This window comes from Excalfactoria chinensis, chromosome 27, assembly GCF_039878825.1.
Source record: "Excalfactoria chinensis isolate bCotChi1 chromosome 27, bCotChi1.hap2, whole genome shotgun sequence".
NCBI lineage: Eukaryota > Metazoa > Chordata > Aves > Galliformes > Phasianidae > Excalfactoria > Excalfactoria chinensis.
In genome coordinates, this window is record NC_092851.1 from 547,107 (window position 1) to 574,837 (window position 27,731).

At 54.4% G+C, this 27,731-nt stretch overlaps 3 protein-coding genes across 3 annotated transcripts in view; 2 read left to right on the forward strand and 1 right to left on the reverse strand.

Annotated features, from left to right (window-relative positions):
- LOC140263059 (class I histocompatibility antigen, F10 alpha chain-like) overlaps window positions 1–27,731 on the reverse strand; it is a 167,696-nt gene that overhangs the window by 48,413 nt on the left and 91,552 nt on the right. The window contains exon 6 of the mRNA XM_072357795.1: window positions 22,176–22,208. Coding sequence (XP_072213896.1) covers window positions 22,176–22,208 — 33 coding nt within the window. The remainder of the gene's footprint in view (window positions 1–22,175; window positions 22,209–27,731) is intronic.
- Window positions 850–7,228, forward strand: LOC140263043 (zinc finger CCCH domain-containing protein 11A-like). Its single transcript, XM_072357774.1, has 15 exons — window positions 850–1,604; window positions 1,817–1,936; window positions 2,410–2,533; window positions 2,721–2,924; window positions 3,174–3,290; window positions 3,479–3,559; window positions 3,992–4,099; window positions 4,315–4,377; window positions 4,618–4,701; window positions 4,997–5,494; window positions 5,741–5,814; window positions 5,923–6,079; window positions 6,181–6,344; window positions 6,723–6,790; window positions 6,970–7,228. Exons 1-15 carry the CDS (start codon window positions 1,551–1,553, stop codon window positions 7,226–7,228), a joined length of 2,175 nt encoding a protein of 724 aa, XP_072213875.1. The 5' UTR covers window positions 850–1,550.
- Window positions 8,577–11,458, forward strand: LOC140263056 (class I histocompatibility antigen, F10 alpha chain-like). Its single transcript, XM_072357792.1, has 8 exons — window positions 8,577–8,645; window positions 8,755–9,024; window positions 9,255–9,527; window positions 9,618–9,890; window positions 9,964–10,071; window positions 10,189–10,221; window positions 10,381–10,413; window positions 10,556–11,458. The coding sequence occupies exons 1-8, from the start codon at window positions 8,588–8,590 to the stop codon at window positions 10,573–10,575; spliced, it is 1,068 nt and encodes a 355-aa protein (XP_072213893.1). The 5' UTR covers window positions 8,577–8,587; the 3' UTR covers window positions 10,576–11,458.

The following is a 27,731-nucleotide window of genomic DNA, read 5'->3' on the forward strand; positions in this document are numbered from 1 at the left end:
AGCCTGCCTGCATCCTGCTCTGTGCTGTGCTTGGGGATGGGGTGGGTGAGCGGACCTTGGCCTGGTTTGGCTGCTCAGAGTACGGAGGACCCACTGCCCTTTCCCCTACCCCTGCCCCTGCTGCTCACTGCCCCCGTCTATCCGCCCATCACTCACCACCTCCCCTCTGTGACCCCATGCTGATGGCTGCCTGCTCCCCATCCTGGATCAGATCTGGTTTTCCCAATAGCCATCTCTGTGTGCTGCAATGTGGTCTCCTTGGTGCTCCTCCCAGCTTCCCTGCATATCCCCACCCAACTGGGCTGACACCCAGCTTCCATAACCAACCACGCACTGAGGCTGAGCTGCCCACACCCACATCCCAACCCGCTCCTCTACAAAACATCTCCACTTAATTCAAAAGAAATACAGCTGGGAAAATGTGCTCGTCTTCCTCTAGCATGTTAGTTGAAGCACACAAATAAATCCCCATCCCTTCTTGCAGTTCTCTGCCGGACAAAGGCAGGTCAGCAAACTGGAAAGTGAGAGCAGAGAATAGATGGTGCTGCTTGGTGCTCAGGAAGGCAAGCTGCAAAAGCAATGGGATGCTTGCTTTGTGCAGTCTTCTTTAGGCAAGGGTTGAGCTGATGGCAGCACTGGTGTGTGTGCACTGAGCCCCCAGCTGCTGTGACCTCAGTGTAGCTGGAATTCTTTTGCCCAGAACAGGCTTGAAATCTCACGACACGAAAACTGAACTGGCATTCTGGTGCAGAAAGACAGTCTTTCCACATGGGAAGCAAAGTGCAAAGAGATGTGCCGAGTGCTGCGGAGTTACTCCCTGTGCACAGCTCTCAGGGCTCCGTGCTTGGTTTCTGGTTAGCATTTGGGCTGCTGTGCTAACAGATGTGTCTGGGGTTCTCTTGTTTCCAAAGGGAAGGGCTCGTAAGGAACGGAGGGACGTGAGGTATTTCTAGTGCACTTGATGCTCCCGATTCCAGAACCCTTCCCATTGTGAGCAGAACAGAAGTGCTGAGCTGGGTGGGTGTTCCACGGTGCAGAGTCCAGAGCCGTGTTGGTGCCCGGCGTCTGTGCTGGGCAGCACTGAGGTTGTTAGGAGCATAGGAATGTGCCCGAGAGGAATCTGATGGGAAGGTACTAAAGGTAACAAGGCAGCATTTCTATCGGGATTGGAGGAGGGAAGGAAACTTTGCCATCCAGTTGGAGGGGCTCCATTGGAGGCCTTGCAGCCGTGCACCCCCAGGGGCTCCGTGCTGAGTCAGGCTGATGTTCCTCTAGTTTGACCAGTGTTGAGGAGGGCAATGTTTGGAAACAACTGCTCCTGAGAGACTGATGGAACGAACAGGAGAAAGCTGGGAAGATGGGTGGGCATTCCTCATTCTTTTCTGCTTGTTGCTGTTTTGCTCAGGGTTCCTTTTCAACAGAAGATTTCGCTGATCAAGGCAGTAGAAGACGCTCAGTGCAAGGAAGCACGAGCCAGCTCTTTGAGAGAGCAGAGGAAGAGCTGCACAGAGATCCCCGAGAGCAGAACTGCTTCTGGGAGCTCGTCCAGCATGTCGAAGAAAGGAGAGGATTGCTATTTCTACTTCTATTCCACTTGTAACAAGGTCTGCTTGGGTTGTTTCCTTCCTATCTCTTTCTTTCAGTTCTTCAGTTCAGAGGACGGGGTGCAATAGGTAGAAGCATCACTGATCTTGGGCAAACTGAATAACTCATTGCATTGCGCAATAGGGCAACTGGCTACAAATGAGCTCAAAGCACGGCCAGTTCTCAGGTTGTACTATTGCATTTTCCTCTCTGTGTTTCCATTGGGTTCCAGGGAGACAAGTGTCGCTTCCGGCACTGTGAAGCTGCTTTGGGCAATGAAACCATCTGCACGCTGTGGAAGGAGGGCCGCTGCTTCAGGAAGGTCTGCAGGTTCAGGCACATGAAGATCCAGGTGAGTGTTGGCTGCTCAGAGTTCATCACCAAACCCACTTCTCATTGCTTCAGCTGGGCTGAATGGGCTTGTGCAGATTAGGTTCATTTGCTTTGAGATGAGGATGGTTCCTATTGTGAAGAGGGGGCTGGGAGGAAGCAGAGGGAAGAGAGCTCAATGGCATTGGTAAATCAGAGCAGGACATTCCTGTAGTAGATCCCAACAGTGTTCTCTCCACAGCAGCTAAAGAAGCACATGCATCAGACAGGCATTCTGCAAGGTGTGTTAGTTGAAGCCCTTCTCAGCTGGTGTCCTCACCCACAGCATGCTAGGAAAGCTGAGTGAGCCCGGTGCTCCCAGCCTGCGCACGCTTCAGAGTGGTGTTGGAGTGCTGCTTTGTGGCAGTCTGCTCACTGGCATCATCTGCAGCTCAGTCTCCCTTTGCAAATCTGAGGTCCGCATGACCAGCAGCTTTTCTTCCTTTCCGTCCTCAGAAAAAACGCAGTGAGATTCCCTGCTACTGGGAGAACCAGCCAGGAGGCTGCCAGAAATCCAACTGTGCCTTTCATCACACCAAGGGACGGCACCTCAATGGGCTTTTCTTACCACCCAGCCAAAGTGAGTTGGTCTTGGTTAGGGACGAAAGATGAACTCTATTGCTCACAGGTGGGTGTAGTGTGGTCAAGAGTGCCAGGGAACGTTCATGGTGAGCTGATAGATGGGTGCCCAGCTGAACTTTGGGTGCTTCTGAGAGTTCACTTAGGATCCAAGTTTTCCATTCCTGATGATCCTTTCCTTCCTGTAGCTGCGCTGCCAAGTCCAGCAGAGTCTGCAGGCGACGATCTGAAGGCAGCTCAGCCAACACTGCAGCAGAGCAAGCTTTCCGTGCAGTCCAATCCCTCTCCACAGTTGAGGGCAGTGATGGAAGGGGACAACTCCAAGGATGTCCCAAGCCCTACACATCCTGCAGCTGGAATCAATGCTGCAGATGGTGATGCTGATGGTGAGTGTGGTTGCTGCTGCTTTGGATCTTGGTTGTGGCTTTTGATCTTATGGTTGGAATCTTAGACTGCTTCTGTGGGTTTACCAGGTAAGTACGGCTGTTGAAATAAGGAACCCATCTGTAATCACTTATGTTTGTCCTTAAGAATATGAACTGTGGGCTGAAGTGTCATTGTATGAGCTGCATAAAGGTGGGAAATCTGATTGAATTCCTACTGCGTAACTGAAGAGGCTGATTGTTTCTTTCCCTCTCCAGACCAGCTTGCTGAGAAGGGAGAAGAAACAAAACCAGCTGTCCAGCAACCAGCTGAAGAAAAGCAGGATGGATTGCAGATCATTTCCACTGGGAAATCGAATGCTGATACCAAACAAGGTATTCCAGGATGAATCAGAAGAACTTGCCAATTCACTCTAAAGCAATTCATTGCACAAACACAACAGAACGTAGGGTTGCTGACAGGGTTTCTTATGGCTGCTTCTGAGCAGGAGGCAGTTTGCAGAGCTGTGGTCCTCAGCGTGTGCCTCTGTCCCTCAGTCTCATTCACTGCTCTTTGTTCCCAGATGACACTTTGAATGCTGGAATCAAAACACCTGAAGGAACCAAAGGGAAGAAACAAAAGGACAAAAGAAAACAACCAAGCGGTGAGTTCATGTGCCCTACTTTGTGATCCTTCTGATCAGAGCCAGATAGCTGGCACTGTGTTGGGGAATAGAGCCGTTCACAGAAGGGAACCTTGATCTTGCACTGCTGCTTTTGGAGCAGCAGTTGCTGGTGGCTGGGAGCTACATGAGAGATAGACTTGGATTTTTAGCTGGGGGTATCGAGCTACTTCAGCATGCAACGTGGTGTTTGAGATCCAGACAGCTGCTCTTCTAGATGGGAACTGCAAGAGCGTATTGGAGGCCAATTGGTCACCTCTCATATTGACGTGCAGTGGTTGTTGCGTATTGGACAGCGATGAGTAACAAATGCGCTTTGGTCTCTGTGACGGTTCTGTCAGGTTGGTTTTTGTTGTTGGCAGTGGCTTTTCTTTTCCTGGTTGTAAACACTGTCTGTTTGTTCCCTTGGATCAGAAGGGCCTTCAGGAGTTCCTGCTCATCCGCTCCAATCTCGGGCTGTTCCTGTGCCAGAGGAGAAGGTGCGGACAGTGGTCAGAACTGTGACGCTGTCTGCAAAGCCGGGTAATGCTGAGTACCTTTGTTTGCATTTGGTGTCTCCTAAGTGGGAAGGGATCAATAACAGTCATGGTAGTTGGGCCATGTTAGTCTGCTGGTGCTGCTGTCCAAATGGTGTCTTTTGGGTGTATGTTTGTTGGGTGGGCAGTGAGCTGACAGGACAGTCATTCTGTTGGCTGCTGGTTTCTGTCAAAGAAGCCCTTTGTTTTCCTTTGTTTTAGGGCAGGAGCTTGTGGTTCGATTGAATCCTGCTGAGAAACCTGGAAAACGGAAATCCTCTGTAGGTAAGGGCTGCTTGTGAGCTGTTGTTTGGCTGCCTGCACGTCAATGGGAGGGCAGTGCTGAAGGAGGAGGGAGGAAAGTGTGTGGTGGGTCTGTGATGACTCCAAGTGGCACACAAGTGTAGCAGCTGAAAGGTGAATCTGAGAACATCCCCTTGGAAGAAACCAAGTTTGTGGTTGACTGTTGTAGAAACCTTTCTCCCAAGAAATGAGCTGAGGAATGTTGTTGTTTTCTCTCTGTAGCTGATGTCAGCGGCCTTCCGCTGAAGCGCAGCCTTGCAGAAAGGCTGGGGAAGAGGATCGAGGTTGACAGAGCAGCAAGGAGAGGTAAATGGTCGTCTGTGTTTGCTGCACAGATTCTCTAGGCTTTCTGCTGCTTCTTTCCTGGCAGCGTTCTCTTTGCGTGCTTGCTGAGCTCTTCATCCCTGGGATCTGAACTTCTTTTTCCTGCCCCGTTTGGAAACGGGAGCACAGAGCTGGCATTGATGCAGCATCCCTGCTTTGTTCTGCTCTGTGGTTCAAGGCGTGAAGTCTCTGAAGGAGAGACAGGGCCGTACTAGTGCTCAGACAGATCATAAGCAGGTATGACATCCTTGTGCTTCTCCTTTCTTGCTGCTGACAGAGAAGGGTGCCAAGCCAGCAGGGGAGATCCACGTGAAAACTCTGGAAGAGATCCGTCTTGAGAGAGCTCATCAGCGAGGAGAAAGCCCAGCTGCCCCCCAGGCAGAAGGGTGCTGTAAGGTGGAGGATCCCAGCTCCGGGCTGAGGCCTTCCCCTGCAGTTCCCATGCAAACCTTGTCGGAAGCCCTGGCTGAAAGGAAACACAAAGGGCTGGAAGAAGAGAAGCCAAAAGGAGAAGAGCTGCTGCCTGAGAAGAGAGCTGAGGGTGAGCGCAAGAAGCGGAGACTTGTCCGTCCATCTGTGCCTGGCCAAGTGAAACTGGAAGAGCCAGCGCGTCCAATCAAGGCATTGGAAGAAGTGCGTATGAAAAGCTTGGAAGAAATCAAGCAGGAGAAAGCCCTGCGGATGCAGCAGAGCGGGGAAAAGGTGCCAGCAGCAGCAGCACAGCCCGGGCCTGCCCCAGCAGGGAGGAAGTTGCTGCGCATCACAAAGCCAGCAGGTAACCAGCTGCTTTACTGTCTGCTCTGCTCAAGTGCTGCCCCTGTCAAGCAAATGGAGTTGGCTTCCAACTGCCTGGGCTCTTTCTTACCAAATGCTTGGGTAATGTCTGGACTGCTGCTGCCGCCTCTCTCTGTGCTTTGGTATTGAATGGGAGGCAATAAGCAGATGGAGGAAACACGGGCACTCAGGTTTCTTTCTCTGCTTGCTGTTGACCAAGGGATTTTCTTTTTTCCTTGTTTGAAAGCACCTGGAAGAGAAGAGGAAAAGACTGTGGAACAGAGCAGGGCTTCTCCCAAAGCTGTCTCTGCACCCGCAGAGGTGAGTCCCCATTGTTAATTGCACACGTTTGAAACAGTGTTCCAGTGTTTCCTTCATACACTCTCCCTGGTGTTTGTTCTTAGTTTGCACTTGCTGTATTTCTTTTAGCCCTCGGCTCAGAGTACACCAAATTCTAAGGCTCAAGCCAAGAGCCTTGAGGGGACAAGAAAGGAGAAGCTGCAACTGAGAGAAGCAGAGAAGCTGAAGGAGGACGTGGCTGCTGTGCCGGCTGCTGTGCCATCTGCTGCTGAAGAACCAGTCCAAGGTAAAGGTCTAGAGGGACCGTGTATTGCTTTCTCCTGCTGTAGGGCTGTTTCCCTTGTCCTCTGGGGGCACAATGGTAGCCGCTGTCTCTTCTTCCTGTAGCCAAGTGCCAGGTGTGTGTGAAGCCTTGGGATGGCAAAGCCAGCACCCCCAGGAAGCGAGCACGGAAGCGGAAGGCTGCTGAGATCTCTCGCTCTGCTGTGGCAGCTGGGAAGCCTCTGAGTAGCACTGAAGATGAGGAGCCTCCAGCTAAAAATGCAGCTTTGGTAAGGAGGGGAGGAAGCATCAGTGCTGTCCTGGTCAGGCTCAGCCTGAGATGCAAGTGCTGCAGAAAGGGTGGAGAACTGAAAGGTTGTGCAGGTTTCCTTGCAAAGCAGTGGCTGTGTGCAGGATGCTGGCTGAATGGCAGTGTGTGCACAGTGCTCTGCAGCCCTGGGATTCCTGTGTGGCGTGAAGGGATTGGTCCATTCCTGCTGCGTTGTTGCAAAGAGCTGAGGTGCTCTGCAGCCTTCCCGTGGTTGTTGACGTCCTTCAGGAGCCCCTTGGCCCCCCGTGTTGGGTTCAGGCTCAGCAGTGCTGAAGGAGAAGCGCTGCAGAGGAAGGATCTCCTGAGGAATCCTTGACTTTGTCTTCCTTCTTGCCAGGCTGCTGCTCCAGCCCTGCCGGAGGTCAGCCTGCTCACCAAGCCTGGCACAGAGAAACCCCCCAGCAGGTGAGGAGCACAACTTCTTTTGCTTAAGCACTTTGTCTTGCCGTCAGCCAGAAACTCTTTGGTGTGTGGGAAGGATCAGGGGGTTGGGCTCAAGAATGCCCAAATCCAACACAGGAATAATAAGTACCTCCAGTTAAGAGATGTTGTGTGCTGATTGTTCTCCTCCTTGCTCTCCCAAGCCTGGAACTGCAGCTGGGAAGCCAAGCAGACTCTGTGGAGCAGTCGGAGGACTCGAGTTCAGCTTCTTCCCAGTCTGTGGCCAAAGCGCAGCAGCTGAGCTCCACTGGGGCTGGGAAGACCCCCTTATCTGTAGAAGATGACTTGGAAAAGTTCATGGGGGAAATCTCAGGAGGGAACCTGGAAGCAGAAATTGGCTTGGACCCAGGGAAGGATGTGGATGAGCTCCTTCTTGAACTTGATGAGATGATTGACAGTTGAACTGCGTAGTCTTAGAGTATATAGTATAAAAACACAATAAAAAGCTTTTCTTTGTGGTTGGATACCCCAGTGTGATGCTTTTCTAAAGGATCCAGGAGTTCTGCCAGCTCTTGAGTTTGGTTTGTGTCTGCTTTTGTTTTTGACTTGAATCCTTTCAATCAACTTAATGACAACGTGGGGGTGGGATGGAGCAGAATTCTTCTGGTATTTTGGACCAAATGTGGCACCAAGGATGGGGGATGGGGGGGTGCAGCCCTGCCTTGCAGTTATCAGCAGTGATGCAGCAGCAATGTGAGAAGTAGGAGCTGCATGCCACAGCTGCATTACTCACCTCCCCCTGCTGTGATGTGTGATGCCATTAAGGGGCCCTCAGGCAGTCGCTGTCATCGGAGGAGTTATCAGTCATTGAGCTGTTTGTAAATCATATTGGATACCATCTCTTCTCTTCCACACAGGGAGCAACCCCACCATCTGAGTGCTGTGCTTCAGCCTGTAAAGGGCCAACTGGCCACACGAGCGTTTGGGGTCAGTGATGGACACAGCCCCATCCTCACAACCTCTCTCATATCCTTCTGCTTCCTATGCTGACAGCAGCACTCTGCCTGCACCTCTTGCAATGAAATAAAGCCCCGCAGCGATGCACTGCTCTGTGCTCAGCCTGTTTGCAGTGTGCTCTGGGCCCTGCTTGGGGATGGGGTGGGTGAGGGGTCCGTGTCCCGGTTTGGCTCCTCTGGGTGCAGATGTGTCCCCCTGCTGATTACCCACCACTCTCCCCTCATCCCTCCTCCTCCCACCCCTCACTCTTTGCTCATGGCTCCATCACACACTGCTGCTCTCCTCCTCCCTACTCAGCTCCCGGAGGTGCAGAATCCCATATCCCAAAGTGGCCTTGTGGTTAGGACTCGGAGCTCTCACTGTCGCGGCCCGGGTTCGATTCCTGCTCGGGGAACTCTCCTCTGCTGCCAACCCCTGGGTTATGTAATTTTCCTCCGAGAGCTGAGCACTCGGGACGCTGCCATTCCACGGAACTGGAGCATAAACCTTCCAGTGATCCATACCGCACATGGTATTATCATGTGGAATATTGACAGCAACGAAACAAAACTATGACAACAGCGCGATGAGGACAGAGCCCGGAAAGCCCCCAGTGTGCTGCGCTGGGCGCTGCAACGCTCTCGTCGCCTTTCGCCTTTCGCTTTCACTTCCTACCTTCGGGAGCGCATTCTGCCTGGAGCCCGATGACGTCACGCACGCTCCCGTTCACCATTGGCGAAACGGGGGCGGAGGAGCCAATGGGAGTGCGGGAAGGGTCCGGGAAGACCCAAAAGCTGAAAGTGCGTCGGTTCCTGGAGCTCAACGATGTGGCTGTGCGGGATGCTGGGGCTGCTGCTGTGCGCCGTGTGCGGGGCGGCGGGCGGTGAGTGCGGCCGGACCGGGACCCCTCCGTCCCCGTAACCCCACCCCGGGGCTGTGCCCGTGGGACCCCCACCCGCGGCTCACGGCCCCGCTGCGCTCCGGCCCCGCAGAGCTCCATTCCCTGCGGTACTTCCACACCGCAATGACGGATCCCGGCCCCGGGCTGCCCTGGTACGTGATTGTGGGGTACGTAGACGGCGAAATCTTCGTGCACTACGACAGCACCGCGCGGAGGTACGTGCCCCGCACCGAGTGGATGAAGGCAGCTGGAGCTGTGGATCCCGAGTACTGGGACAGGAACACCCGGATCGCACAGAGAAATGAGCAGAATGACCGCGTGAGCCTGGTCACTGTAGCACGGCGCTACAACCAGAGCGGCGGTGAGCACGGCCGGCACCGCGGCTCCGTGCTGTGGGATGGGGCTCCATGGCGCAGTGCCGCCCGCACCCCCCAGGGCTGGTCCTGCCCGGCGGCACCGTCCCGGGGCTGCCCGTCACAGCCCCACCGAGCTCGGGGTGCTGCGACCCGGGGGGACCCCAACCCCATCCCCACTACAGTGGGACCCTTGGAGCTGGAGGAGCCCCTCACCCCCTGCCTGGCTGTATTTCAGGGTCTCACACCGTGCAGTGGATGTCTGGCTGTGACATCCTCGAGGACGGCACCACCCGGGGGTATTATCAGTATGCCTATGATGGGAGAGACTTCATTGCCTTCGACAAAGACACAATGACGTTCACTGCGGCGGTTCCAGAGGCAGTTCCTACCAAGAGGACGTGGGAGGAAAGTGATTTGGCTGAGGGATGGAAACATTACCTGGAGGAAACCTGTGTGCAGTGGCTTCAGAGACACATAGAGAACGGGAAGGCAGAGCTGGGGAGGACAGGTGAGGGGGGGGCTGCGATGTGGGGCTGGAGGTGGGGCAGGGGCTCAGTGTGGGGAGCTCAGCCCGGCCCTCACTGCCGCCCACCTTCAGAGCAACCCGAGGTGCGAGTGTGGGGGAAGGAGGCCGACGGGATCCTGACCTTGTCCTGCCGCGCTCACGGCTTCTACCCGCGGCCCATCGCCGTCAGCTGGGTGAAGGACGGCGCGGTGCTGGGCCAGGACACCCACTCGGGGGGCATCGTGCCCAACAGCGACGGCACCTACCACACCTGGGTCACCATCGAGGCGCTGCCGGGAGACGGGGACAAGTACCAGTGCCGCGTGGAGCACGCCAGCCTGCCCCAGCCCGGCCTCTACTCGTGGGGTGAGTGAGGGGATGTGGGGCTGGGGGGCTGCGGGCTGCCCCTTCCCCTGCTGACGGCCCTGCCTTCCCCCAGAGCGGCCACAGTCCAACGTGGTGCCCATCGTGGTGGGGGTGGTTGTCGCCATCGTGGCCATCGCCATCGTGGCTGGTGTTGGATTCTTTATCTACAGACAGCATGCAGGTAAAAGTGGAGGGCTGTAGGATGACAGTGGGGGCTGTTGGGTGATTTGAGGCTCCCTCAGTAGCCCCCAGCCTGACTGTGATGTGAACCTGTGCTGATGCATCTCTCTGTCTGCAGGGAAGAAGGAGAAAGGCTACAACGTGGCTCCCAGTGAGTGATGAGGGCAGCGCTGTCCCCCACCTCTTCCCGGTGCCAGGGCAGCGTTGGGGTCCCCACTTTCTCCCAGGGTTCCCCTTCCTTGTGCTCGGGGCTGCTCCATGCCCCACAGTGAGCACAGGGCTGGGGCTCATGGCTGTTCTTCTCTTACAGACCAGGATGGTGCATCCAGCAACTCAAGCACAGGTGTGGTGTGGAGCTGGGGGTTGGGAAGTGTCCCTGTGCTCCTTGTGTTGCTGCACCAGGGCTGGGCTGGGCCTCTGTGGGGAGCAGAGGTTTGGGATGTGAACATGGCCCTATAGGACACCATCTCTTCTCTTCCGCACAGGGAGCAACCCCACCATCTGAGTGCTGTGCTTCAGCCTGCAAGGGGCCAACTGGCCACATGAGCATTTGGGATCAGTGATGGACACAGCCCCGTCTGATCAACCTCTCACATCTCCCTCTGCTTCCTATGCTGTAATGCTTTGCTTGTGCTGCATCCTGAGATATAAAGTATTGGGCTGTTCTATGCTCAGCCTGCCTGCATTCTGCTTTGTGCTGTGCTTGGGGATGGGGTGGCTGAGGGGATCTTTGCCTGGTTTGCCTGCTCAGTGTACTGAGAAACCACTGCTCTCTTCTCTTCCCCTCCCCCTTCTACTCTTTGCCCCCATGTGCCCCCCCCCCATTCCTCATCATCTCCCCTCTGTGACCCCATGCTGATGGCTGCCTGCTCCCCATCCTGGATCAGATCTTGTTTGTCTCAATGCCATCCCTGAGTGCTGGAATGTGTTCTCCTTGGTGCTCCTCTCAGCTGTCCCTGCTTATCCCCAATCAACTGGATGTCCTGCAGCACTTCCCCTCCCCTTCCCCATCCTGCTGCCTTTACAATCCTCACCCACAAACTTGTCCTCTTGACATCCCCCCACCCACCCTTCCCCACGCTCTCGTGTCCCTGCTGTGCCCCCTCCGTCTCCATAACCCCCCACATTATATTCCACACCCAAATAAATACGATTGTTCAGCTGCACTCCAGCCCTCTTCTGGTTTATGTCCCCACCCCACCACCTTTTATTGTTGTTGTTGGGAGCTCCGCTCTACCTGCTTGGGGGGCTGGGCGCCCCTTCCTCTCCCTTTGCTTCTCAGATTTTGGGAACGCAGGAGATACAGGCAGCAACCCCACCATCTGAGTGCTGTGCTTCAGCCTGTAAGGGGCCGTCAGGCCACATGAGAATTTGGGGTCAGTGATGGATACAGCCCCATCCTCACAACCTCTCTCATATGCTTTTGTTTCCTATGCTGACAGCAGCACTCTGCCTGCACCTCTTGCAATGAAATAAAGCCCCACAGTGGTGCACTGCTCTGTGCTCAGCCTGTTTGCAGTGTCCTCTGGGCCCTGCTTGGGGATGGGGTGGGTGAGGGGTCCATGTCCCAGTTTGTCTTCTCTGGGTGCAGATGTGTCCCCCTGCTGATTACCCACCACCCTCCCCTCATCCACAGAATCACAGAATCACAGAATTATAGGGGTTGGAAGGGACCTCTAGAGATCATCGAGTCCAACCCCCCTGCCAAAGCAGGCTCCCTACACCACGTCGCACAGGTAGGCGTCCAGGCGGGTCTTGAATATCTCCAGAGAAGGAGACTCCACCACCTCCCTGGGCAGCCTGTTCCAGTGCTCCATCACCCTCACCGTAAAGAAGTTCTTGCGCACATTTGTGCGGAACTTCCTATGCTGGAGTTTCAGCCCGTTGCCCCTAGTCCTGTCCCCACGCACTACTGAAAAGAGACCAGCCTCGCCACTATGGCTCCCACACTTCAGGTATTTATAAACCTGGATCAAGTCCCCTCTCAGCCTTCTTTTCTCAAGGCTAAACAGACCCAGTTCCCTAAGTCTCTCCTCATAGGGGAGATGCTCCAGGCCCTTCACCATCTTTGTGGCCCTCCGCTGGACTCTTTCCAAGAGATCCCTGTCTTTTTTGTACTGGGGAGCCCAGAACTGGACACAATATTCCAGATGAGGCCTCACCAGGGCAGAGAAGAGGGGGAGGATCACCTCCCTCGACCTGCTGGCCACGCTCTTTTTAATGCACCCCAGAATGCCATTGGCCTTTTTGGCCACAAGGGCACACTGCTGGCTCATGGCCAACCTGTCGTCCACCAGGACGCCCAGGTCCCTCTCAGCAGAGCTCCTCTCCAGCAGGTCTTCCCCCAACCTGTACTGGTGTATGCAATTATTTCTACCGAGATGCAAGACTCTACACTTGCTTATGTTAAACCTCATCTGGTTTCTTACTGCCCAGCTCTCCAGCCTGTCCAGGTCTCTCTGAATGGCCGCACAGCCTTCAGGTGTGTCAGCCAATCCTCCCAACTTCGTGTCATCAGCAAACTTGCTGAGGGTGGTCACTATCCCCTCATCAAGGTCGTTGATGAAGATGTTGAACAAGACTGGACCCAGCACAGACCCCTGGGGGACACCGCTAGTCACAGGCCTCCAGCCGGACACCGCACCGCCAACGACAACCCTCTGCACTCTGCCAGTCAGCCAATTCTCGATCCACTTCACCGTCCACTCATCTATCCCATACTTCCTCAGCTTTGTTATAAGGATGTCATGGGGGACCGTATCAAAAGCCTTACTGAAATCAAGGTAGACTACATCTACCGCTCTCCCCCCGTCCACCCAGCTAGTGACATCTTCATAAAAGGCCACCAGGTTGGTCGAGCACGACCTCCCCTTGGTGAACCCATGCTGAGTACTCCTGATAACCTCCTTTTCTCCCAGTTGTCTGGAGATGGCATCCAGCACAAGCTGTTCCATCACCTTCCCTGGGACAGAGGTGAGGCTGACTGGCCTATAATTACCCGGGTCATCCTTCTTGCCCTTTTTGAAGACTGGGGTGACATTGGCCATCCTCCAGTCTTCAGGCACCTCCCCAGTTCTCCAGGACCTTTGAAAAATTACAGAGAGCGGCTTAGCAATAACCTCCGCCAGCTCTCTCAGCACCCGCGGGTGCACCCCATCAGGTCCCATGGATTTATGGACATTAATGTTTCCTAAGCACTCACGGACCACCTCTTCCCTGACTAAAGGGAAATCTCCCATTCCCCAGATTCTCTCATCAACCACCGGGGACTGGGATTCCTGGGGGAGAGCCCTTTCACTAAAGACAGAGGCAAAGAAGGCGTTCAGTATTTCCGCCTTCTCAGCATCCCCCGTTACCAGAACACCCCCCTCACTTAGTATGGGGCCCACATTCTCCCTAGCCTTCCTTTTGCTGTTAATGTACTTAAAAAACCCTTTTTTATTATCCTTTATCTCCTTAGCTAGATTCAGCTCCAGGTGGGCTTTAGCCTTCCTGGTCGCATCTCGGCAGTCCCTGACTACATTCTTATATTGTTCCCAAGTGGCCAGACCCTTTTTCCACATATCGTGTACTTTCTTCTTTCTGCGGAGCTTGCACATGAGTTCCTTACTCATCCACGCAGGTCTCCTGGCACCTTTTCCTGACTTCTTAGTTACAGGGACGCACCGATCCTGAACCTGGAAGAGGAGCCGTTTGAATGCTAGCCAGCTCTCACAGGCCCCCTTGCCTTCTAGCACCCTGGCCCACGGGATGGCCCCAAGTAAGTCCCGGAGGAGATCAAAGTTGGCTCTCCTGAAGTCCAGGGTAGCAATCCTACTTTTTGTTTTGCTTCCTCCGCTCAGGATCTCGAACTCCACCATCTCATGGTCGCTACAACCCAAGTTACCCCCGACTTTTACTTCCTTAACGAGTCCTTCCTTGTTGGTGAGAATAAGGTCCAGCAGCACCCCGCCCCGCGTCGGTACCTCGACCATCTGCATTAGAAAGTTATCTTCAATACACTGCAAGAATTGTCTGGACCGCGCATGCTTGGCCATATTGGTCGTCCAGCAAATATCTGGATAATTGAAATCCCCCAAAAGTACCAACGCCCGGGAGCGTGATGCTACTTCCAGTTGGCTACGGAAGGCCTCATCAACCTCCTCTTCCTGATCAGGAGGCCTGTAGTACACACCCACTACAGTGTCCCCCTTACCAGCCTGGCCCTTGATTCTCACCCACAAGCTCTCGACTGCTACATCACTCTCCCCCAGGTGGAGTTCAATACATTCTAGCTGCTCTCTCACATAAAGAGCAACTCCACCACCCCGCCTTGCTAGCCGATCACCTCCAGACTCACATCGCAGCCCCCCCCTCACCTGTCCTCCCCAGCTCTGCCTTCCCGTGCTCCAAGTATCTCCGCAGCCACTGCACACAGGTTTCCTCCAAGTAATGCTTCGTCCTCTCAGGAACACCTCCTTCCTCCCACGCCCTCTTGGAGGGAACGGCCTCTGGAACCGCCGCAGTGAATGTCATCGTGTCTTTGTCGAAGGCAATGAAGTCTCTCCCGTTGTAGGCAACCTGATAATACCCCCGGGTGGTGCCATCCTCGAGAATGTCACAGCCAGCCATCTGCTGCCGTGTTAAAGACCCTGAAACACAGCCGGACAGGGGGTGAGGGGCTCCTCCATCTCCAGGGGTCCCACTGTAGTGGGGATGGGGTTGGGGTCCCCCCGGGTCGCAGCACCCCGAGCTCGGTGGGGCTGTGACGGGCAGCCCCGGGACGGTGCCGCCGGGCAGGACCAGCCCTGGGGGGTGCGGGCGGCACTGCGCCATGGAGCCCCATCCCACAGCACGGAGCCGCGGTGCCGGCCGTGCTCACCGCCGCTCTGGTTGTAGCGCCGTGCTACAGTGACCAGGTTCCCGCGGTCAATCAGCTCATGTCGCTGTGCGATCTCCGTCTGCCCATCCCAGTACTGCTGGTCCACGTTGGCCGCCATCCACTCGGTGCGAGGCACGAACCTCTGTGTGGTGCTGTCGTAGTGCACGAAGATTTCGCCGTCCACGTACCCCACAATCACGAACCAGGGCAGCCCGGGGCCGGGATCCGTCATCCCCGTTTCAAAGTACCGCAGGGAATGGAGCTCTGCGGGGCCGGAGCGCAGCGGGGCCGTGAGCCGCGGGTGGGGGTCCCACGGGCACAGCCCCGGGGTGGGGTTACGGGGACGGAGGGGTCCCGGTCCGGCCGCACTCACCGCCCGCCGCCCCGCACACGGCGCACAGCAGCAGCCCCAGCATCCCGCACAGCCACATCGTCGCGTTCCGGGAACTGCCGCACCCCGCGCCGCTCCTTCAGCTTTTGGGACTTCCCGGACCCTCCCCGCACTCCCATTGGCTCCTCCGCCTCCGTCTCGCCAATGGTGAACGTGAGCGTGCGTGACGTCACCAGGCGCTAGGCAGAATGAGCTCTTGCAGGTTGTGAAGCGAAAGCGAAATCGCTGCGTGTTGCGGGGGGGGGATGGGGCTGGAAGGGCGCGGTGTGGGAAACCCCCGGCTCACCGAGCACAGGGGGGGCACCCGGGTTGTGTCCCCACCCCGGCCTTGTCCCTACCCCGGAGGGGGGGCGAGGGTCTCTGTCTTGTCGGAGGGGGCAGTGAAAAGGATTCGTTCTGCATTCCATTCAAGGCGCTGTTATGGGGTCTCATCTATAGGGTCAGCGGCACCGTGTCCGGGGGGGGGAAGGCGGTGACAACGAGCTGCCTTTGGGATCAGTGCCTTTTCCCCACAGGGCCGCCCTGTTCCTCTTCCCCACATCCACGTGGGTCCATCTGGGGTCGATGCCCTCCGGGTCTGCAGGTGGACCCTGATGTCCTCCCCCCCCGTTAATGATTGACCCCAATCCCGGTGTCCCTGTGCCACTGCCCCGATCTGCCCCACACCGCCGGAGCCATGGGGCCTCCCTGGACCTTCAGCCTCTTCCTCCTCCTCTTCCTCACTCTCTTAATGGAGGGCAGCTCCCAGGACCCTGAGTATGGGGTTATGAGGCACCTATGGGGCTGGGTTATGGGGTTGGGGGTGATTGTGGGGTAGCTATGGGACTATGAATGTCCTGCAGTGTCCACTATGGGAACTATGGGGTGCTGTAGGGGCTGAGGGCAGCTGTAGGATTGGGATTTGATGGAGTCTGGTGGGACTGAGGGAGATTTCCATGTGGTTGGGGAGGTTATGGGGCCTGGGCTTGGGGGAGGATTCCTGTGGAATCTCAGATGGACCTAAGGGGTGTCTGTGTATTTATGGGATCTGTTTGGGCTTATGGAGCTGCTGTGGGGCTGGTGGCTCAAGCAGTGTTTCCTTAGGTTGGTGCTGGTGGCCCCCCGGCGTGTGGCCCTGGGGTCCCCTATGGGGCTTTTGGTGGCATCTGTGGGGCCGGTGACGGGGACAGTGACGGCGTGGGCTGAGGGTGACCGTGGGGCTGGGCCCTGTGCCCTCCCGGTCCCATTTGCCCTCACAGCCCACAACAACTTCAACCAACTCCTACAAATTGAGGTATGGGGACACCGGGGGATATGGGACATTGGAGGGGTGTCCTATAGGGTGAGGGGGTTGGGAACACCCCCATGGCACACATGTGCACCCTTGGGTGCTCTCCTGCCACATCACCCACGTCACCTCACACCTCCTTCCCATATCCCCCATAGGTCACCCCAGTGCAGGCAGAGCGTTGTGGGGCGCTGTGGGGTCGGGGGCTGCTCCTGGAGGCCCATAGCCCCCACTTGCCCCCCCCCAGCACCCGGAGTCAACATGTGGCCCTGGGGGGGCCGCGGGGTCACCTCATTGTGCAGACAGACAAACCTCTCTACGCCCCCTGACAGACTGGTGAGTGCCCCAAATGTACCCCAAGCCCCAAAGATCTGCCTGATCCACCTCTTTTAAATACCCCAAATCCACCCCAGCGGCCCAAATGCTCCAACTCCCTTAAAACAACCCCAAAATTCTCCCCCAAACCCTTCCAAATCCACCATCTATTCCCCACATTCCCCCATATCCAACCCATTTTCACCCCACATTCACCCATATATCTCATATATCCCTTTGTCTCTAGTGCGTTTCCGGGTCTTCTCTATGGACCCCGACCTACAGCCAAACCCTGAACCTGTCCTGGTCACCATCACGGTATGGGTCCTATAAGGTTGGGGCTGTTGGTGACCCTATGGGGTTTGGGTGGCCCTACAAGGCTGGGGTCTCACTGTGTACCCCCATATCCCCCCAGAACCCATTGGGTGCACGAGTGCGGGAGGTGCAGCGGGTGCCCCTGGACACGGTGCCGAGCGACCAGCTGGTGTTGCCTGATATTGCCATGTGAGTGGGGCTATAGGGGGCTATCGGGGGCTATGGGGTGGGATGGGGGGCTATGGGGATGTGGGGCTACAGGGGTTTCAGGCGGGCCAGAGCAGTGGGGGGGTTATAGTGTTACTGGGACATTATAATAGCTGTAGAAGCTATAGGGGGCTGTGGGGAGCTATAGGGCACCATAGGGTTGATAGGGACTATGGGAGACTATGGCAGTCTAGGTGGGGCTATAGGAAGTTGTGGGGGAACTATAGGTTGCCTTAGGGGCTATAGGGGTCTACAGGGGTTATAGGGGAGTATGGGGAATCATGAGGGACATAGGGACTCCGAAGGGCTATAGCACACCATAGGGACCATAAGGGCTCTGGGAAGCTCTAGAGGACCATAGGGGTCTATGACAGGGGCTCTGGAGGACTATAGGGCCTATGAGTGGCTATAGGACCCTATAGGGCACCAGAGGGGCTCTGTGAGAGCCATAGGGTCATCATGTCCCCATGTCCCCAGCCCAGGGACGTGGCACATACGGGCACAGTTGGCTGCCAGTCCCAACACCAACAGCTCCACCACCTTCGAGGTGCGCAAATACGGTGAGTGGGGTCTTGGGGGTCCCTGTTGTGTTCCCATACCCCCCTATAACCCCATATGTTGTCCCCAGTGCTGCCTGGCTTCGAGGTGCGCATCCGCCCTGAACGTGGCTTCATTTTGCTGAGCGACCCTGAACCGGCCCCACTGCACGTCCACCTGCATGTCCAGTATGGGATCCTTGGAGCCAAAATCCCCCCAGATCCCCACTTAAATCCCACCCAAATCCCAAATCCCACCCAGTTTCCCCAATATTCCCCCCAAAATCCCCATCTTTCTCCTCCAAAACCTCCCAAAACCCCTCCAACTCTCCTGAATCCCCCAAATTCCCCTCCAATCCACCCTGATGTCCTTTGGGGTCACTCCTTGACCCTATAACCTTTGAGTTCCCCCAAACCTATTGATCTCTTGACCCTATTGGGATCTCCCCTTGACCTTATTGGCTGTTGGGACCGATCCCCATCTGACCTTGACCCTATTGGGATCTCTCCCCTTGACCTTATTGGCTCTTGGGACCCCTCCCCATGACCCTATTGACCTCTGGGGATCTCCTGACCCCATTAACCTTTGGGATCCTCTTGACCCCACTGACCCTTTGGACCCCCAGATTCCCAGATGGGGCTCCAGTGTGGGGCCGTGCACAGCTGCGTGTGGGGCTGCGGGATGCTGGGGGCCGGGGGGGTCGCTTCCTGAGGGGTCTGGAGCAGCAATGCCAGGTGAGACCCCTAAACCTACAAGGGGATTTGAGCTCACCCCTTCCCCATAACCCCGCCCCCTTCCCACTGACCCCGCCCCCTTATGGCCCCGCCCCCCAGGTGACGGAAGGCCACGCCTCATTGGATATATCCCCAGTGGGCGTGGCCAAAGCGGCGGGCGTGGCGCTGACCGACCTGCAGGGGGCGCTGCTGCGCCTGACGGTGGGCGTGGTCGAATCGGCAGGTGGGCGTGGCTTCGGTGAAAGGGGGCGGGGCCAGGACGCTTTTGAGGTCTGTATGGGGTATTTGGGGTCCCAAAGAGGTTTTTGGTTTCCCAAAGGGGTTTTTGGTTTCCCAAAGGGGTTTTTGGGGTTCCAAAAGGGTTTGGGAGCCTTTTTGGGGGTTTGGGGGTTTTTGAGTTTGAGGGTTCCACGAAGATTTTGGGGTCCCTTTGGGATTTTGGGTTCCCATGTGATCTCAGTGGGATTTGGGGTCCGGAATGGGCGTGGCTACATGTGGGCGTGGTCACGATGGGGGCGTGGCCTGGCACTGTCCTATAGGGGGAGAACTCGTGGAGCGGGAGCTGCTGGTACCGCTGGTTCTGTCCCAATGGGTGCTGCAGCTGCAAAAGAGTGCAAGGTTCTTCGTGCCCGGAGCACCCTACACCCTCCTGGTGAGCAAATCTGTGCATGCTCGTGCAAAGGAGTGCGGATGTTTGCATGTTTGTTGCATGCTTTTGCATTCTTGTGTGAGGAGATGCATGCTTTGTGCAAGGTTGCGTGCATGCTCACTTGTGCAAGGCGGTGCAGCTATGTGCATGCTTGTGCAAAGCCTTGTGCATGCTTCAAGTGCAGCTATGGATGCTTGTGCGAGGCAGTGCATGCTTTGCACAGATATTCTTTTGATCGCCGTGGTTCGCTGCTTCGGAGCTGCCCCTGGCAGAGCTGAGGCTGTTTATCGCGGGGTGTCCAGGGGATTCGCTCGGCTTTTCCCTCATCCAGGGATTTTCCGAGGTAGGAGCAGCCCGGCAGCTCGAGAGAGAGCGGCCCACGTGGAGGGGGCGTTCCCAGGCTACACGTGGAGGGGGCGTTGCCAAGGCAACAGCGGGAGATTTAAACGGATGAGACCTTGATGAGGGGATAGTGACCACCCTCAGCAAGTTTGCTGATGACACGAAGCTGGGAGGATTGGCTGACACGCCTGAAGGCTGTGCGGCCATTCAGAGAGACCTGGACAGGCTGGAGAGCTGGGCAGTAAGAAACCGGATGAGGTTTAACATAAGCAAGTGTAGAGTCCTGCACCTAGGTAGAAATAATTGCATACACCAGTACAGGTTGGGGGAAGACCTGCTGGAGAGGAGCTCTACTGAGAGGGACCTGGGCGTCCTGGTGGACGACAGGTTGGCCATGAGCCAGCAGTGTGACCTTGTAGCCAAAAAGGCCAATGGCATTCTGGGGTGCATTAAAAAGAGCATGGCCAGCAGATCGAGGGAGGTGATCCTCCCCCTCTACTCCTGGTGAGGCCTCATCTGGAATACTGTGTCCAGTTCTGGGCTCCCCAGTACAAAAAAGACAGGGATCTCTTGGAAAGAGTCCAGCGGAGGGCCACAAAGATGGTGAAGGGCCTGGAGCATCTCCCCTATGAAAAGAGATATAGGGAACTGGGTCTGTTTAGCCTTGAGAAAAGAAGGCTGAGAGGGGACTTGATCCAGGTTTATAAATACCTGAAGTGTGGGAGCCATAGTGGCGAGGCTGGTCTGTTTTCAGTAGTGCATGGGGACAGGACTAGAGGCAATGGGCTGAAACTTCAGCATAGGAAGTTCCGCACGAATGTGCGCAAGAACTTCTTTACGGTGAGGGTGATGGAGCACTGGAACAGGCTGCACAGGGAGGTGGTGGAGTCTCCTTCTCTGGAGATATTCAAGACCTGCCTGGACGCCTACCTGTGTGACGTGGTGTAGGGAGCCTGCTTTGGCAGGGGGGTTGGACTCGATGATCTCTAGAGGTCCCTTCCAACCACTACAATTCTGTGATTCTGTGATGGGGACACGCAGGGACAGCTGGTGACAGAAGGTGTCCATCAGATGCTGCCTGCGGGGACGTGGGGTGAGAGATGGGGTCACTCAGCTCTCCCTGAAGGCAGTGGGGACAGGGTCAGGTTGGGGACGCTGTTACCTGAAGGGTAGTTGTGACCAGGAAGCGGGGTGTAACCTGTTGGGGAAATAGGAGGGGGGTGAGTGGGGTTCTTATCCCATAACAATACAGCTGTACACACAGCCATAACTGAACTGCCAGCCTCACATGTGTTGGCTTCCAGAAGTCAAGTAATTACAATCAACTCAACGACTGATAAATCCTCCAATGGCAGCGACTGCCTGAGGGCCCCTTAATGGCATCACACATCACAGTACGGGCAGGGGAGTAATGCAGCTGTGGCATGCAGCTCCCGCTTCTCACACTGCTGCTGCATCACTGCTGATAACTGCAAGGCAGGGCTGCACCCCCTCTTCCCCCATCCTTGGTGCCACATTTGGTCCAAAGTACCAGAAGAATTCTGCTCCATCCCACCCCCACGTTGTCATTAAGTTGATTGAAATGATTCAAGTCAAAAATAAAAGCAGACACAAATTAAACTCAAGAGCTGGCAGAACTCCTGGATCCTTTAGAAAAGCATCACACTGGGGTATACAACCAAAAAGAAAAGGTTTTTGTTGTGTTTTTATACTATATACTATAAGACTCCGCAGTTCAACTGTCAATCATCTTATCAAGTTCAAGAAGGAGCTCATCCACATCCTTCCCTGGGTCCAAGCCAATTTCTGCTTCCAGGTTCCCTCCTGAGATTTCCCCCATGAACTTTTCCAAGTCATCTTCTACAGATAAGGGGGTCTTCCCAGCCCCAGTGGAGCTCAGCTGCTGCGCTTTGGCCACCGATTGGGAAGAAGCTGAAGCTGAACTCGAGTCCTCCGACTGCTCCACAGAGTCTGCTTGGCTTCCCAGCTGCAGTTCCAGGCTTGTTAGAGCAAGGAGGAGAACAATCAGCGCACAACATCTCTTAACTGGAGGTACTTATTATTCCTGTGTTGGATTTGGGCATTCTTGAGCCCAACCCCCTGATCCTTCCCACACACCAGAGAGTTTCGTTGCTCCCTGTCTGGAAGAGAAGAGATGGTGTCCCATAGGGCCGTGTTCACATCCCAACCCTTTGCTCTGGGCGTCTTCCTGCAGAGTCCCAGTGCAGCCCAGCCCTGGTGCAGCACCACAAGGAGCACAGGGACCCCTCCCAACCCTCAGCCACACACTACACCGGTGCTTCAGTTGCTGGATGCACCATCCTGGCCTGTAAGAGAAGAAACAGCCATGAGCCCCAGCCCTGTGCTCACTGTGGGGCATGGAGCAGCCCCAAACACCAGGAAGGGGAACCCTGGGAGAAAGTGGGGACCCCAACGCTGCCCTGGCACCGGGCAGAGGTGGGGGACAGCGCTGCCCTCATCACTCACTGGGAGCCACGTTGTAGCCTTTCTCCTTCTTCCCTGCAGACAGAGAGATGCATCAGCACAGGTTCACATCACAGCCAGGCTGGGGGCTCCCGATGGAGCCTCAAATCCCCCCAAATCCCCCACCACGTCTCCACTTTTACCAGCATGGTATCTGTAGATGATGAATCCAACAACAGCCACGATGGCAATGGCGACAGCAGCTACGACCACCCCCACCACGATGGGCACCACGTTGGACTGTGGCCGCTCTGGGGGAAGGCAGGGCCGTCAGCAGGGGAAGGGGCAGCCCGCAGCCCCCCAGCCCCACATCCCCTCACTCACCCCACGAGTAGAGGCCGGGCTGGGGCAGGCTGGCGTGCTCCACGCGGCACTGGTACTTGTCCCCGTCCCCCGGCAGCGCCTCGATGGTGACCCAGGTGTGGTAGGTGCCATCGCTGTTGGGCACGATGCCCCCCGAGTGGGTGTCCTGGCCCAGCACCGCGCCGTCCTTCACCCAGCTGACGGCGATGGGCCGCGGGTAGAAGCCGTGAGCGCGGCAGGACAAGGTCAGGATCCCGTCGGCCTCCTTCCCCCACACTCGCACCTCGGGTTGCTCTGAAGGTGGGCGGCAGTGAGGGCCGGGCTGAGCTCCCCACGCTGAGCCCCCACCCCACCTCCAGACTCACATCGCAGCCCCCCCCTCACCTGTCCTCCCCAGCTCTGCTTTCCCGTGCTCCAAGTATTTCCACAGCCACTGCACACAGGTTTCCTCCAGGTAATGTTTCTGTCTCTCAGCAACACTGCCGGCCTCCCACTTCCTCTTGGTAGGAACTGCCTCTGGAACCGCCGTCGTCGTGTCTTTGTCAAAGGCAATGAAGTCTCTCCCATCATACGCAACCTGACGATACCCCCGGGTAGTGCCGTCCTCGAGGATGTCACAGCCATACATTCGCTGTACCGTGTGAGACCCTGAAACGCAGTTGGGCAAGGGGTGAGCGGTCCCTTTGGCTCCAGCGGTCCCACTGTAGTGGGGATGGGGGTCACAGCACCCCGAGCTCGGTGGGGCTGTGACGGGCAGCCCCGGGACGGTGCCGCCAAGCAGGACCAGCCCTGCGGGGTGCAGGCGACACTGCGCCATGGAGCCCCATCCCACAGCACGGAGCCGCGGTGCCGGCCATATTCATCTCCGCTCTGGTTGTATCGTTCCTGCAGCGTGTCCGGACTCATAAGCCCATTCCGCTCAGAGCTCTGTGCGATCCGGGTGTTCCTCTCCCAGTACTCGGGATCCACAGCTCCAGCTGCCTTCATCCACTCGGTGCGGGGCACGAACCTCCGTGTGGTGTTGTCGTAGTGCACAAAGATTTCTCCGTCCACGTACCGCACAGACACGAACCAGGGCAGCCCGGGGCCGGGATCCGTCATTGCGGTAGTGAAGTACCGCAGGGTATGGAGCTCTGAAGGGCCGGAGAGCAGCGGGGCCGTGAGCCACGGGTGGCAAATTGACTTGCGGAATCAAACTCTATAATCCAGAGACTGGTTATAAAGCAGGGATGTTTATTCCAGCGTTGCGCAGCGCCGGGTGCAAGGGGGATAGCTCCTCCAAAGTTGCACACCGTAAGGAGAAAAGGGTGTTACAGATATAGGTCAAGCTAATACATCATCAATAGTCTCCTCCCCAGTTTGATTACATATTCATTACATTCCCTATGGCCCCATTCCTCGCAACCCCATTCCCCCATTCCCTCTGACCCCATTCCCCGCGACCCTTGTTGTTGTTTTGGGATGACATTCTTCTTCTGTTTTCTTCTTGCTGTTATCTGCTGTTATAGTTCTCCCATGTCAGCGTCGTCGTGCCCGGGTGTATCTAATCCTTCTTCTTGTCAGAGGTCTCCGGACAATTCCTTCTTATCTTTATTGCCCTCTTCTCTGCTTTTCTTTTGACTAAGTGTCTGTAATTCCCCTTTCTCTGTCCTCCCTTAACATAAACTATCTATCTGTAACTACCCTTTGCCTTAGTGAGGCCCCTTTTCCCTTTCTGTAGCAAAATGTTCCCCTTTCAGCTACTATGGAGTCCTTCTTCACTATTCAATTCCCCCCTTTTCTTTAATCTAGCTTCCACCTGCTAGATTATTTTATTCTTTCTTGACGTGTCCTGAAATAAGCCCCACTCTCTACCTTTTGCCTTAGCTCTTGCCTCTCCCATACCTCATATTCCCTTCTGGTATCCTGGCACAGACACAAAGAGCATCTTATAACAACACAAGCAAAACACACAAAGAGTAGCAAGGTGATGCAGGCTAAGAAAAGCTGTTTTAGTCATCCTAAATTTGGCAACTAGTAAGTTTATCCCATAGTCCAGAGAAAACCATTCCCCAATCAGTGTTATCCCTGCCTACTCCATGTTGCAATTCAACTTTGGATAAACAGGATACCTCCTCTTGGATTGTCCATCAGGCACCTGCAGCAGCATCCTGAACTGTTTCTAAGGTGACAGAAATTTTCCTACAGCGATACCCCCCTTTTCTTGGGAGTTCTGTGAAATCAATTTGCCATGGTTGCCCTGGAAGGCCCCTTCCCGTGAGGCCCCTTTGACCCTGTTCCTGGTCCTGGGATTGTACTTTGTAGTGTTGGTTTGCCCAATATATTCTCTTATCTTCCCTTCTAACCAATTTCCATAAAACACAAAAGGACATAACATTGTGTCCATCTGGGTTTGCACCCATCTGTCAGCTTGCTCTCTTCCCTTCTAAATCATTAATTAGACTCCTGTTCTCTTTAGAATATCTTACAGGTCTTGGCTTGGGTTCAGAGATTTTAAGTTTACCGTCTGGAATTGAAGCCTTCTTCAACTGCCTGTTCTGCCATCTGATCTATCATCTATTCTCTGTTTCCTGTGCAGTGTTACATTTCTGATGTCCTTTACAACCTATAGTAGCCATTGGTAGATTTACATCACGCTGTTTTCCTTGTGTGTGAGCAATCCTTGCTCCTTTCAGATGGTACTATGAGCATGTGGCACCCCAAACACATATTTAGCATCTGTCCATATAATTAAGGCTCTGGTCAAGGCAGTTATTTCAGCCTTCTGAGGGGAAGTCCCCACAGCTGGTGGTTGTGCTTCGATTACCTGGTCAGTAGCAGTTACTGCATGTCCTGCCTTACAGTCTCCTTGTCTCATCAAACTGCAGCTGTTGGTTAACCAGGTGTATTCTGCATCTTCTAAGGGTTCATCCTTCAGGTCCAACCGACCGGCTGGAATGTGCAGCTTCAGTTGTTTCAAAGCAGTCGTGCAATCCGGGAGTTCCGCTAAGGAAAGATACTGGGTTGACAATATTAGTTACAATTATCTCTACATCACCCTGCATACCAGGATGGGCCTGGTATTTCAGGGATCTTTGGGGTGAGAGCCAATGTCCCCTTTTGCCTCCAATACAGTAAACACTGTATGAGATATTAAAACTAGTATCCTTTGGCCCAGTGTAGATTTATGGGCTTCCTGAATATTGAGCACCAGTGCACCCTGGCTATCCCTTACTCACTTCATGCTGTTTGAAGTTCACCATCAGTCAGTAGCTGTGTATCCATGGTTGGCATCCTCCTGTCATTACTGGGAACGTATGGAGTTCCTTGGCAGTTTGCAGCTCAGGGGTTTAGCAGATGGCTTCTTTCCTGGCAGTCCTTAAGGTTCAAAGCCCAGCTGTAATCTCATATTCCAAATATGTCACTTGCTGTGGAGTAAGTTGTGCTTTCTGTAAACCAAGAAACTCAGCAAACTCTCAGTCTGTTGTACACAGTTCTTTTGTTGCTGTAGCATCCACGTGCTGCAGTAAAGTTCCACCCTAGGATGGAGGATCCCAGGTCTCAAGTTCACGAGTTGACCAGTTCTCAAAAACCATTAAGCTGTTCTCACAATCCTGGGTAACACTGTCCAGGTTAACTGACCTGGAAAGCCCTCTATTAGGGCTTTCTTATTCAAAGGCAAATAACCTTAGGCTTCCTTTGGCCAAACCAGGCAGAGGAGACATCCCTCAAATCCAGAAGGTAAACTCCACCTATTCATTCCTTAATTTGGTTGATAAAGTGCATGGATTTTCCATGACTGAGTGTACCAATTCAATGATTCCCTTACTTGCCCTCATGTCTTCTACCAAACTAAAGCACTTGCTATCCAAAAATTTAGCAAATTGGCAAAATTGGAGTTTTGTACTTGAATTCCCATTCAATTAGTAATTAAAACTAAAAAAAAATGATCTATTATTTCTTTTATCCTTCTACAGTCACATAACCTCAAAGGGCATCACTTTATCCTGACTGGGTGAGCCCTTACTTTTACTTCTATTTAGGGCTTCAACTTTGGCCCCGATGCCCACACCCCTCAGTGTCTTATTTGAGATTGCTGTAACTCCTGGGAGTACAACATTGTTTTTTTTCCAGTTTGTGTTAAAACCAGACTTACCATTTTAATTAGCTAATATTGTTTGACCCTTAGCTCCAGTTTTATTAAATTTCTTGCCAGGGTAACCTGACAGGTACAAGAATTCCTGTATTCCTACTTGGTTTTTTTGTTTGTTTTTTGTTTTTGTTTTTTGTTTGTTTGTTTGTTTTAGCTTATATTTAATTAATTCCCAAAGTAAGCCTTTTCTTGTTGGGCAGTAGCTTCTACTACTGTTACAAAACCACCTATGGGTAGTAAGAAGTTCCCATATCCATCAGAAAATGAACTACTTTATCCTGCTTCCCTAGTTGCAGTTTCATCAGTGTATCTGCTAGGGTAAACTTCCCAAGTTCTCATCATTCAGCTTTGCAATCAGAGGCAATTCCTTCTCACTCAGCTTGGTAGGATTTCTCTACCAGTGTCCCATTGCAGTTTGCACACTGCTTTCATTTCAGCCTCCCTGGGCTCTTCCAGCCCCCCTCCCCCTCCTTCCTCGTGGGGGATCTCTGGGTCCTACGGCCCTACTCTAGCACCACAACAGTAACAGCTGTTATTATTCTCAATTCTCTGAACATCTCTGTTTCTCAATCAGGTGGTTTTTTTTGTTTTGGTTTTGTTTTGTTTTTCCCATATTGTGCACTTCTCTTCAGTCCTGACATCCCGGCTACATCTTGCTTATCTTTGCCAGCCTCAACCTGTGTCCTTCCCAAACTTTCGCCCTTTCCAAACTGTCATTATTACATTTCACCTCCTCTCCAGAGCCATCCAGTGCTAACACTGGGATTTCACGTTTCCTAGATCTCTGCACATTCTCACTTCCAGTGCCCTGTCCTCTCCACCTCCCCCTTCGCTGTTTACAGCAGCAGTCTCTGATCCTGGCTCTCCCTCTCACTCAGAGTTCTGCTTGCAGGGGAATGGTGCGGGGGGGTTGCTCTCATGCCAGCACAGATAAACTCACTTTCTCTTTAACCCTTTTTCCTCTGTACACTATTCCACTATTTGTACCCTCAGTTACACTTCCACATACCCTCAGTTACACTTCCATATACCCTGTTACACTTCTGTAAGCCATTAACAACTACACTTTCTTATACCATCAAAACAGTTTGTCCCATTCCCTTCAAAACCCACAGATTAAACAA

Excerpts from the sequence above, each read along its gene's own strand:
- LOC140263056 (XM_072357792.1), top strand. The coding sequence starts at position 8,588 with ATGTGGCTGTGCGGGATGCTGGGGCTGCTGCTGTGCGCCGTGTGCGGG. Across the intron at positions 9,528-9,617 it reads GGCAGAGCTGGGGAGGACAG|AGCAACCCGAGGTGCGAGTG; the intron begins GTGAGGGGGGGG and ends GCCCACCTTCAG. Across the intron at positions 10,072-10,188 it reads TATCTACAGACAGCATGCAG|GGAAGAAGGAGAAAGGCTAC; the intron begins GTAAAAGTGGAG and ends CTCTGTCTGCAG.
- LOC140263043 (XM_072357774.1), top strand. The coding sequence starts at position 1,551 with ATGTCGAAGAAAGGAGAGGATTGCTATTTCTACTTCTATTCCACTTGT. Across the intron at positions 1,937-2,409 it reads TCAGGCACATGAAGATCCAG|AAAAAACGCAGTGAGATTCC; the intron begins GTGAGTGTTGGC and ends TTCCGTCCTCAG. Across the intron at positions 6,080-6,180 it reads TGCTGAAGAACCAGTCCAAG|CCAAGTGCCAGGTGTGTGTG; the intron begins GTAAAGGTCTAG and ends TTCTTCCTGTAG.